This window comes from Balaenoptera borealis, assembly GCF_965194805.1.
Source record: "Balaenoptera borealis genome assembly, chromosome: 4".
NCBI classification, from domain to species: Eukaryota; Metazoa; Chordata; class Mammalia; order Artiodactyla; family Balaenopteridae; genus Balaenoptera; species Balaenoptera borealis.
In genome coordinates, this window is record NC_138861.1 from 87926622 (window position 1) to 87939468 (window position 12847).

At 44.2% G+C, this 12847-nt stretch overlaps 1 protein-coding gene across 2 annotated transcripts in view; it reads left to right on the forward strand.

Moving 5' to 3' along the window:
- Nucleotides 1–215: 215 nt before the first annotated feature.
- The window catches only part of RELL1 (RELT like 1), a 60759-nt gene continuing 48127 nt past the window's right edge, over nucleotides 216–12847 (forward strand). For both annotated transcript variants that reach the window (XR_014244111.1, XM_082390759.1), the window contains exon 1: nucleotides 216–423. Coding sequence is in view for 1 of the 2 variants with exons in the window: in XM_082390759.1 (XP_082246885.1) it covers nucleotides 336–423 (88 nt within the window). In the remaining variant the exon portion in view is untranslated. The remainder of the gene's footprint in view (nucleotides 424–12847) is intronic.

Below are 12847 nucleotides of genomic sequence, written 5' to 3' on the forward strand. Positions count from 1 at the left end.
CCATGGCCTAATCCGGGAGGCGGGAGCTGCGGACGGATTTGGAAAGGAAGCCGGGGCGAAGGGGAGAGGCTGGACCAGGCTGAGGTGGGCGGGTCCGGGGGCGGGGTCACTGGATGTGCCGCCTGCCTGTGTAAGCGGAGCCCGGGGCTAAGCTGGGAGAGGCAGGGCAGAGCGGAGGTGGGTGGGGCCTGAGGGGAGGGTCCCTGGCGGGGCGGGGTGCACAGCGCGCTGAGGCTGACCCCAGCCAGTCTGTCAGCCCGCGGGCTCCAGAGCTGCTCTTCGCGCCGGAGCCCGGGACGCGGCGTCCCGGGGGAGGAGGGCGAAGGGCCGCGGCGATGGCTCCGCCGGGGCTCCTGGAGTCCGCCGTCCTCGCCGCTGCTGTCTTCGTGGGAGGCGCCGTGAGTTCGCCGCTCGTGGCCCCGGGTGAGTGCCCTGTAGCGGGTGGGGCGCGCAGGAGGAGGCGAGGGATCGGGGCTGTAGTTCCGCTGCTCCTCGAGCTGCCCTGGTCCTGGCACAGCCGCGGGATCCAGGCGCTGAACATCTGGCTGTCTGGGGGTGGCCCGGGCCGGGCGCGGCGCGTGGAGATGGCTCCCGTCCCTCCCAGCCTGCTCGGCTCCCGCCTTCCCTCCTCCGAGGACCTGTTACCCCCCGGCCCCACCTCTGAGCTGTCTGGCGTGTAGGGACCCGGCCGGCTCTTGCCTTCCTCGGAAGCCCTTCCGCCCGGGCCCAGCAACCTGGAGCCCTGCGGACCCCTTTCCTGCCCTTGTCCTCAAAGGCCCCGCGAGCGGAAGATCGTGACACCGGGCACCGGGTGCGCTGTCGCCGCCTTCCTCCCCCCTCCTTTTTTTTTTTTTTTTTTTAATCTTCAAACCTTGAGGAGTTACAATTTCTTTCCTTTCCAAGTTTTCATTTATTTTCGTGGTTGATGGATTCTTGTAACAGGTTGGGGATTTCTGATTTCCTCCCACATATCCTGGATAAATCAGGCTTGGAAAAACGGAAGGCGCGTTTGTAAACTTACCTTTTTGTTTTTCTTCTTTGAGTTGATTCCTGTCACCACAAAAGGAACCTTCTGTGGTCAGAGCAGGAAGCCACCAGCAGAGACGATAAAATGCTGTCCCCAATGATGAACTTGGAGCAGGAGTTTTTAATTGAAATCTAAGAGGGGGTGTAACTTTTACGGAAGTTCTTTCTCACACTCTTGTTTTTATAATTATAGACACCAGGGATTCCTTACCACCGAGCCCCCTCTTAATTGCCACCTTACAGCAGTAGTTAAAAAAAAAGTATACCTTCTTGTCCAGCTGGGGTTACTAGAGCCTGGAATCTTACGTCAGCAAGCTCTTCCAAGCTTGAGCGGCTCCTCTTCAGTCCAAATAATAAGCAATAACTGGAAGCCTTCCAACCATGACTATCTCCTCCATAAAAACACATATACTGCTCTTCACTCCTAAGAAGAATCCACTTGCTTACAGCTTTTAAACTGGCTTATCACTCTGGCCTTCACTTTTTTGTAGAAACCAGAATTCGTTAGGAAGGGAACATGTGTCTCCTGAGTCTTTATTAGCAGATCTGTATTTCCTTCAGCCACCCACCCTGAGGAAATGGCCGCTAGTGACATGTATTATTGGATGGGAGATTTTGGTTTTCACCCTGCATTTCATTGCTGAGACAGGTACATGCATCATCAGGTTCAAATTGGACCCCAGGTTGTAGACAGTACTTACAGGGCTAGAGTCAGTTGCTCCAGAATTTGAAGAGCTTGACCCGGGAGGGAAACTGTTAAAAATTCAGCCCATAATGCATGTAATCAGTCATAGCAGGAGAAATCATCTGTAGAGTGAGTTTGTGTTTTGATGGATCTTTGAGCAACACACAGCTTTCAGGACTGGAATGTGATGACAAAACTCTTAATTACACAGTATAACTCTTTAGAAGAATGAGGTATCTAAAAAGGGAAGGGTACAGAGTACAAATGTGCCAGTGTGACTTGAGACCTGTTTTGTGAAGAAAAGATGCCCTGACCAGCCAACATCTGGTCCCCGTGGAATCTAAGATGGTGTTAATGTTTGTAGGGAATGTTTTAGGGAAGTAGGGAGAAAGATGGGGAGTAATGTTGAGTGCCTGCTATGTGTCAAGCTTTGGGTTGGGCACTTTATATTCATTTTTATACTTATTTCTCAATTCTGTGAAGTTCTTATTTCCAGTGAGGCACCTGAGGCCCAGAGAGATTAAACAATTGGCCCAACATCACATAGCTAGTGTATCCGTCAGCATTCAGTCTGAAGAGGAATCACTAGGAGGGGAGTGTGTGTGTGTCTACGCGTATCTATATCTTTGATAACCCAGCCTGCTTGATTCCAAAGTTCATTCTCTTTCCACTATACTGCACTGCTCCCCAGAGAGAAAATAGAAAAGAAATCACCTTCAGCCGTCTTGTTGAGATTCTAAGAGAGGGAGTTTAGGACATCATAATATTGTAAGCATGGAGTTATCAGAAGATGGGAAGTAGAGAAAAGAAGGACAGTTAAGTTCACAGTGGGTAGTGGCAATGTCTCTGACTTCCTGCCTAGTAGAAGAATCTCATTAAGCTTCTGTCTTAGTAGCAGCATTCGAAACTATATACCACCAGCACCAGAAGGGATGATTTTCCACATCTTGGCTTATTTATGTCTTTTAAGTTCTCTGGTTACTTAGGGCTTAGTTTCTCTGCAGACAATGGGCATGGCCTTTGAGTAAGGAGTGGGCTGAAAAGGACCAGGGGCTGGTGAATGAGAGGTGCCCTCTCCTGGGGCTCTGTGGGCTTCCATACAGCCTCCTGATTCCTCATTTAGATGCTAAGGATAAGCTTTAGTAAATTCTGGGTTCTCCTTTGGCCAGGTGGCTGCCTAGCTGTATACGTACATTAATCTTAGTCAGTGGACAGAATGTTTTGAGAAGGCACCCCTTGGAGCTTGGGCTTCCATGCCCAAATTCCATTTAAAGGGAAAATGCAAAATTCAAGGCGTGCCTGCCCTTCCCTATCTCCCCATCCCCACCCCACCCCAGCCCCCAAATAAATTAAACAGACTATTTGGGAGTTTCAGTAGTCACATTTGAATGAGAGAGACCAAAGCCCCAGGTGATAGAGAAAAAAGTTTTCATTGTTACTTTTTAAAGAATTGTCTCTGATGTTGAAGTTTAATTACACATTGGGACAAAAGAGTAGTTATTTGAAACCCACAAAAAAATGATTTAAATTGTCATTGGTTAAAACTATTATGTTGAGTTGTTTCTAAGAATTTTAGGGCAGTTGCTTCAGAAATTCTAAAGATTTGGTGGGCTGCTGAAAGCAGGGAGAACAGTGAGTCTGGCTAAAATTGGAATCTGCAGTTAGTACACTGTGGGCCCTTTTCGGAGGAAGGAATGCAGTGTTTATTATACCTGTTTTGTGGCAGGCTCTGGTCTAAGTCCTCAGATCATTTTAATTCTTACAACATCCTGTCAGCTATATAGTTTTATTCCTCCATGTAGAGATGAGGAAATTGAATTCTGAGAAGTTAACTTGAAAAAGTCACTTACATGTGTAAGTTGGATTTTGACGTTGACTCACATCTATTCAATTCTGAGGCCTATTGTTACCAAATCATTTTGTTTTTCTTTAGAGTGAGGAATTTCTTTTTACTGTAACATATTTATAAAGAATCATTAATAGGGTAATGGCATGATAGAGTAGAAAGAGCACCAAGCTCTAAGTCAGAACCCTGGACTTGAAGTGTGCCTGCCGCTTTCGGGAGTGTGGCTTTCTCTGCCTCCATTTTCTTGCCTGGAAAATGGGTGTGTGCCAACCCCTATCTTTTTCTGCCTTACTGGCTGCTAGTGAGGAGCAAATGAGCTGGTGTCTCTGAAAGGTCTTGGCAAATGGCAGAGTGGTATATATCTTCTATCCTGTGTATCTTTTTTCCTGTATTTCCTACCCAAAGTGCCCATTAGACTAGACTTATAATGTCAACCAAACTGTCTAATAAATGTAGACCACACATGTTTTCATTCTGGAAGTGGTGATGGTTTTGCAGTCATAGGTTCATTGTAAATATCTGAAGTCTGGAGTGACACCTCAGATTCATGGGTTTGCTGCCACTGATTGGGAGTTAAGTAGCCAAACCTTTTTTCCCCATTTCTCCTCAGCTAAAATACAGTGCTCTTGGTATTTCTGGATAATTCCCCCAAAGATTTAAAGTTTTGGGGGAAGGGGAGAGAATAACACTTGATCTCATTACTCTAAGACACTTGTCACTGTCAGCCTATTTCATTCTGGTCTTCTTTGTATGTATTTTCTACTTGGAGGGGATCATAATGCAAAGATACATTTTTACCTGGCATTTTTTTACCTAATGTTATACTTAAAGGTTTCTCCATTTCCCTACACACTCACAAAGTGGCTGCATAATATCCCATTACATGGTTCTCTGTCTTCTACCTCACTGTGCTTCTATTTTAGATTTTAGTTTTTGCTAATTATTTTTAAACGAATTTTAAAACTCATTGTTTAGTGAACATCTATGCAAAGCTTTGTCTGGATATCGACGACTTCCATAGAAAATGGGTTCCTGAAAAGGCAATGTTGGGGTCAAAGGTATTCATGTTTGAGGCCATTGATGCCACCAATCTTAGTGACCTGAAGGTTGTTCCAGTTTACATCCTCACAGCAGTGGTCAAAGGACTCACTTTTCATACCGTTGGCATTTTCTCTGAAAAACATATTTGCTAAATTATAAGGCAAAAATTTATACCTTGATTGTTTAAATGTGTATGTTTTTGATTACTAATAGGTTGACTATTTTCTTCTAGTATAATATTTGAGCCATTTGCACATGTCTGTAATCCTTTACGGACAATTCTGAAATTTGAAAAACTCCGAAAACCAAAAGATTTTTGAGGCTTTTTGCATACTTCGTTGGTGGGTAAAACCTAATCTGAACCAGTGTGAATATTGCTAAGTTTTGGCTGCAGTAATATTAATGAGTTTGATTTCTGAGTGTTACATAATGTGTACTAAATGCCTTGTTACCTTTCTAGAATTACAAAGTCTGAATTTCGAGGCACATCTGACCTCCAGGTTTTCAGATAAGGGATTATGGTCCTGCATTTCCTCTTCCGTGACTCATCTGCTCTTGTTTATGGGCAGCCAAATGTAAAACTGCTCAAAATAGTAAAATACCCTATGGAGAGAAAGAACTCCTCAAATGAGTGGCACTTCGTGAAAAGAAGCACTGCTTTGGTATTTTAGTGGGGAATCTAATAAAGTGAAGATACTTTGGCAAAGCTGAGGTTTCCTCTGTTCTAGGTGGGTTTAGGGATGGATGCCCATTATAATGGAAACTCTGCTTTCCTCTGCCAGTTATTGACACAGCTTTCTTTGTAAGGGAGAAGAGAAACGGAATCCGCCCAAGGGACTTTTTGGGGAGGGAAGGTTGGTAGAGGGTGGTGGATACCCCAGGCAAACTGAGTTCCCGTGCCCAGTCATCTCACCTTGAGGATCCTTGTGCCAAACTTGTTGAACTCAGGGTTCTTCTATCCCCCCTTTGCAGCGCCCCAAGTTTCCTGCCTTCTTGTCTTTGTTCATCTCAGGATCCCAAACAGCTGCCAGCTCTTCCCGACTCTCCCCTCCCCCCATTTTGTTTGCACACCCCTGGGTATAACTGCATTCCAACCACTAAGAAAGTGCCTATTGTACAGAGGGCAAAGAAATCTTTGAACCACTTTCCTCATCTGTGTTGTGGAGAAAATATGGCAGAGTTGCCTCATTGGCGTCGTTGTGACAATTACATGAGATAAAAATATAAGGGTGCATGGCACAGTGTTTGGCATGTAGTAAATGCTAAAAAAATATATTATTATTACTTTGTCCTTAACCAAATACTACCTGTCATAGCTCTCAGATGGGACAAAGTTGCTGGCTGCTCCAGAATTTTCCTCTCTGGTTCTCTGCCATTGCCTGAGGTGTCCCCTGACTCATCTTGCTCCTGAGCCCAGGCTGCTGAGGCTGCGGTGTCATGGGCACGAGGCTGAGGAGGCAAGTTGGGCAGTGCCAAGGTCCCAGGGGAGGAGTAGGGACCAGTGAGCCTGGCAGGCAGCTCTCTCGGGGTGCAGGGGATGTGTGGGGCTGAGCCATTAGCTACCAAAATTAGGCAAGGAAGGAGAAAAAGAAAGAAACCGTTAATCTTTATAAGGGTAGAATGTGGCAGTTTCTTTGGGAAGAATTTTGAAAAATTCACCAACTGGTTTTTCTTTAGCCGGTGGATCTGTAGCTACAGTCACAAAGTTTTGACAGTTTTCCCCTAGGATTAGTGTAATCATCCCATTGACATCCTGTTTGATTATCCAGGGTTGAACTTGTCCTTGTTCATCTTCTCATTGTTCACCGGTGAATGTTATGTTGAAGAAGAATATAATTAGAAATATATACAATATAAATAATAATATATAATATACGATATGTATAATATATGTATAATAAGAAATATATTTAGTCTCTGTCCTCAGTTCGTGACGCAAAGTTCCTCAAACCCTTGGGATTTCCTAAATGATAGGAGTGTCTTTTTTTTGTGAGGAGCCCCCTTTGAGCGTATGCTAATGAGGGGACTTAGGGTGGTGCCCTTGATACCCTCAGGATGGGGCTGGTCACCTGAAGGAGGGTGGGAGTAGAGGGTTGAAACTTTCAGCCTCACCCAGCCACCTCTTCCCAGAGGGAAGGGGAGGAGGCAGGAGGAGGGCCCAAGATTAAGCACTTTAAAAATTTGAATAACAAGACTTGATGAGCTTCTGGGTTGGCAACCTACCGTATGGAGATGTGTGGAGAGTAGCACACCCAGAGGGCACGGAAACCCCACCTCTTTCCCCATCCCTTGCCCTGCGCACCTCTCCCATCTGTCTGTTCCTGAATTGTGTCCTTTTATAATCAACTGGTGATCTAGTAAGCAGAATGTTTCCCCGAGTTCTGTGAGCCACTCTAGCAAATTAATTGAACTCAAGGAGGGGGTCATTGGAACCTTCAGTCTATAGCCAGTTGATCAGAAGTACAGGTGACAACCTGGACTTAGCATTGGCGTCTGACGGATGGGGGCCCGGGGAGTGCGGTGGGGAGTCTTTGGGTCTGAGCCCTTAACTTGTGGGATCGGATGCTCTCTCCAGGTACTGTAGGAATTGAGTTAGTTGCTTGGTGGTGCGGGGGAAACACATGCTGGAATGAGGAGGTAGAACCCTGTAGCATTAAGGCTGACGATCTCCTCAAAGCTTATTTAACAGACGAGGATACTGAGTCGGCCTAGCCAGGTCTTAAGGGGGTTCTTTACTCAGTCTAGGACGCTTCCCACTGTGTGAAAGCTGTCTCTCCACTGCAGTGGACCCCGCTTTGCTGCTTCTGGCAAGGTCTACACTTGCACTTGGTCCTCACGCTCGGGGATCTGGTTTCTCAGCTCTCTGGATCTGGGGTGAGCGGGCCCTGAGAAGAATGACTTTGGCTAACTGACTCCTGAGAGTAATTGTGTTGTTCTTAGTCACGTAAAGTTAGCGTCAGAAGGGACTCAATGGTCCTCTTATAATTCAGCCCTCCCTTTGCAGATGGGGAAGCTTCAGGTTCAGGGGCCTGCGGGAATCAGGAAGGGCCGCAGCCCGTAGTCGAGGAGCAGAGCATTAGGCTTGGTGACGGAGGGCCTGTGTGTGTGTCTTGGTCACTGTCCAAGGCTCAGATCCAAGCACAGGACCCGGAACAGAGCAGATGCTTAAAAACATTTGAATGAATGAATGAAGGAAAGAAGGAAGGAAAGAAGCCAGGGCTGGAATCCAGGTGTTCTGACTCAGACCAAGGCATTTTCTTTATAATAAAGCGAAGACTTAACGACTTAACGCTTTCCAAAATCATCCCTAAGTCTTAGCTGTAAGTCTCCTCCCCCCTCTCCCCTCCCGAAATGGAAAGAGGCTGCTTTGTCTGTCAGCCTCTATGGGCTATATTGCTCTGAAAGCCTGAGGCAGAGACTCTGGTCATGGAGGAAAAAAAAGAATGACAAAAAAGTAAGCAAGTACTGCCTTATCAGGTGAATATGGTGGGACATCAACACATTTGAAAGTGTTAGTGAAAATTTTCAGTGCAAAGGTTTTCAAAACTCAAATCTGTTCGTTAAGTTCTTTTCAAAGACAAACTGAATTCAGTTGTGTTGCTACACCAGTACTTTAAATGCATCTATTAGTTTCATGTATATATATATCATACTTCCAATTTTATAATACTTTATACCTTTCCTTTATACCTCACAGGTTAATTCTTTAAATTATTTACTCATTCAGCAGATTTTAGCCAAGTGCCTTACTGGGGTGCAAGACACTAGGATGAAGTGATGCGAACAAAATAGACACAGTCTGTGCCTTTACGGAGCCAGTGCAGGTTATCAGGGAGGACGATTAAACAAGCAATAATGATAAAGTGTCATTACTACCTCAATAAGGAAAGTATGGCACAGGGCCAGAATACTGGGGCTGGGGGTGGGACAAGAGTTGAGTACAGGTTGAGCAAGACTTTCTAGAGGAAATGAAGTTTGAATTTATAGTTGTAAAAGTGTCGGCATTAGCCAGGTGAAGGGGACACGTGGTTGTGGAACAGAGGAGGTGAGAACGAGCAAAGCCATAGCATTGGTCCCTAAACTTGAGCATGCGTCAGAATTAACTAGAATGCTGGTCACAACACAGATAGATCGCTCTCCCCCTCCTCCAGTGTCTGTAGCTCTGGGAAGGGACTGGAGAATTTGCATTTCTAACTGCTTCCCAAATGATGCTAAGTATCTTAACCTGGAAATCCATCCCCTCTTCATGGGCTAGTTGTCCTGTTTTCCTGCCCATCCTTGAAGCTGAGCTCTAGGATTAACACTTCCAGGAAACCTTCCTAGGCATTCTCAGTGATTTTATCTCCTGTGAATATACATCTCGAGTCCATGAATACATGTTGGATCTATAGTATGTTATTTAACACAGAATCATAGGCAGTTGTTTCCACTGTGTTTTGTGTTAACTAGACAGCAGAGCATATAAGACACACTCAAATATTTGATTACTTGATCAGGTTTATTTCTTGCAACCTCTAAGAGGAGCACTTTGCTGTATTCTGTTTTGTAGCGATGAGGAAACAGATGTACAGAGGGATAACCAAGACGAAGAGAAGTGAAATGTCTCATTCAAGTCCTAGATGAGGGGAAGCCAAAGCTATATATATGTTCATTGTTCTCAAATGTTCTTTGTTGTTATGTGAAATTGCATGTACTCCATGCTCAGCGCTACCGGTGGAAGGATGGTCTTATATTTATTTACTATTATTATTTTTTTACTTTTTCATTGTAGGGCCATCTACTGAAAGAGAAAAACTAAGGCAGTTTATTAATTGAATGTAGATTTTGTTCTTAGTGGAAAATGAGCGATTATCTAAGGAATTCTTCAGGAATTGTCTGTTTACTTTTAGAGTAAATATTTGAAGGGACTAATTCAATTTACATGTCATTAGATTTCGAAATGATTTTTATAAAGTTTTGGTGTGAGGGAGATATTTTTAAAAATCTATTTCAGTTTCCTGAAAAGACACAGATTAAACAATTATGCCATTACCCTTCTTAAGTGGCCAGCTAAGTTTAGCTGAGTAGTCGGAGATTTATAAAGAACCTGTACATAAAATGTCACGTGATAGGTAAGGGTCACAAAAAAACAACAAATTCTTTTCAATATCAGTAACATGCCAATCCTTCCTCCCCCATGCATATACGAACATAATGTGGTTCTCTGAGATTCCTGTAACGGGTAAAAGTTGGAAGAATTCACTGGGTTTTCTGTCTCACAATATAACTCGGGAACACTAATTTTCAAATATTCCAACGGCTCTCCATAGCTGGAAGTCTCCAACACAATCATGTGAATTATTCACATTATAAGAAACGGCAGCCCGGAATTTCCTGGCATTGGTGAAGTGGCAGATGGCTAATGGACAGGCATTCCTTCATCTTTCTTTGCATGTTTGTGCTATATAGTTGTATGGCCTGAATGCTTCGGAGGCTTCCTCAATTCTTTCCAACCTCCTCCTCCTCTATTAAAGCAAAACACAGAACAACCACCCATAGGAAGAAGAAAAGAGGCATGGGCTATCGCTTAAAGCCAGATGATAGGGCCAAGGAAGCTGGGTTTTGAAGGTAAAACTCATTTCCCATGCATGATTGCCAAGTCAGTGTCTTAATAGTCTTTGCAGGTAAAACATGTAGATATTCCATACAAACAGCATGCAATTCATTTAAAAATGAGGGCCTTCTTTGAGCTACTGTTAGGTGTTGTGTAGGTATATAAAATGAACAACAAACTTGGTTTCCGTTCTCTACTAACTTGTGATTGAGAAGGGGGAGGAGATAAGCTATGAATACAAATTGTTATAGAATAACAGGGAGGATGTATTTGGTATCATCAGAGACCTACAGACAAAGTGCCACGTGGGATCACAGAGGAGAGAGACTTTCCTTCTGATAGAAGGGATGGAAAAGCCTTGAGAGCCTAAAACTTGGCATTTTAAGCGGACCTTAAAGGGGAGTGTGGGGATGGCAGCCCAGCAAAAGGAACAGTTTGTGCAGAGGTGTGGAGATAGGTCAGGAGGGGTCAGTGCAGACCCGGTGAGACTGCAGAGGGCAGGTTGAGGCTAGGCTGTGGGGCTCCTGAAACTAGGTGCTTGATTGTGCAGGCAGTTGGGGGCTAAGGATGGGGTGCAGTGGAGGATAGGGGACCAGAAGGGCCCTCAGGCATTGCAGTGTGATGGAAGAGCTCCAGATGCTGAGCTGAGTAAGACCTGAGTACCAGACATGGCCCCAGTACTTTCAACAAGGCCGTTGAGATTGCTGTGCTGTTTCCTCATCTGGAGAAAAGGTGGGGAGGGTTGGGGGTGGGCAAGGAGAGGGGGAGGGAAGGAGAGGGAGAGAGAATGAATATACCTGTTCTTTATACATCTCAAAGTTGTTTGGAGGATCAAACGGATAATGTAGTCCTTTGTAAGTAATACAAATATGACCCATATAGTGTATAGGTTTAATATAATGCATATGATATATAGATAGAAACAAGTTTTCAAAGTTTGCTGGGAAATTAGAATCATGAAGTAAGTGCAGTGTATCGTCTTGGTGGTGTGAAGGCCAGAAAGTGCTCATGAATGGTAAAGGAAATTGTACAAATCATCTTGCCTCTTGAATTCTTCATTGCTTAACATTTATTTTTAGAGGACTGTTGTGCATGTCCAGCTTTTGCGCTAGCTATTGTTGGTCAAGTTCTCATTGTTTTCTTCTCTCTCCGGGCGAGCCCAGGTCAGGAGGGCAGTGCTGGCCATCAGTGTTTAGGGTCGTGTCTTTAAATAAAACATGCAGATCAACACTGCGTTGATTAATAAAACCCTGCTTGGCTAAGGGCTCTATCTCTCCGTCACTTCTGGCAAGTCCGTTTCCTTAGTCCCTTGATTTCTTATAACGTGACCGAATAGATTTGGGGGAGGAAAAATAACGCACTTGAAAGTAATTTAGCGTACATTAGGTACCTTCATATTATGGACATAGTGCTTACAGAGACAGAGGACTTGGTGTGTCTTAGTGCCTGGGAGCCGGTGGGATAGGAAGCGCGGAGTCTTCAAGGAAGGAAGGAGAATTCTTTTGCTTGAACCATATGATAAAGTAGTTGATCCTTTCCATGTCTTTCAGTGATGCACCTTGATATATAAATAAGACTCTTGACTTTGAGTCAATGTGGTATAATAAAGGCTATATATATATGTGTGTGTGTATATATATGTATGTATGTATGTATGTATATATATATTTGAGTTTTGTCCCATGTTCCTAGCACAAAACTCATAAACCCTTGGAATTTTCTGAGTGATAGGAGTGTCTTTTGTTATTCTTAATGAGCCCTTTAGACTATACCTGAGTTCACCCTAATGAATGACTCTTGGTGGGCCCTTAGATAGCTTCAGGATGAGGGCAGGTTGTCAGAGGAACCAACTTCATGATTATAGTGGTTTGGAACTTTTAGCTGCATCCCCTGAACTCAGGGAGGGGTGAGGTTTTGACGATTGAGTTAATCACCAATGGCCAGTGACTTAATTATCATGCCTATGTAGTGAAATTTCTTAAAACTTCGATAAAAACTCTGAAACAAGGAGGCTAAAGGAGCTGCTGGGTTGGTGAACCCATGGATGTGCTGGGAGGGTGGTGGGTCTGGAGAGAGCATGGAAGCTCTGCGCCACTTCCCCTCCCCACCCCCAATTCTTTGCCCTACGCATCTCTTCCATTTGGCTGTTCCTGAGTTGTATTCTTTATAATAAAATTATAACAATAAATATGCACTTTCCTGAGTTCTCTGAGCCATCATAGCAAATTGTCGAACCTGAGGGAGATGATGGAAGCCCTGACTTTGTAGTGGGTTAGCCTGGTTAAGTGGTTAGATGCCATTTGCAGCCGGTGTCTAACGTGGGGTTTGCACTAACTCCAGGCAATTGGTGTCAGAAATGAATTGCATTGCAGGACGCCCAGTTGGTGATGGAGAATTAGTTGTTGGAAAATGAAGCAGTCAAGTCTCTCTTATTGTGAAATACCAATGCATAATATTAAAACATTGTGGCTGTAATAATCTCTGAAATTACGGTGGTTTACTATTTAAAGACTGAAAAGTCCTTTAAAAAAAAAGTATAGTGGGAAAGAAAAAAAGTTATCAGGCCAATGCCTTATTATTTATGTATTTACATTGTGTTTTATAGTGTAATAAAGTAGAAGTTACACCACTCTGTGGTTTCCATTGACCCGTCTCT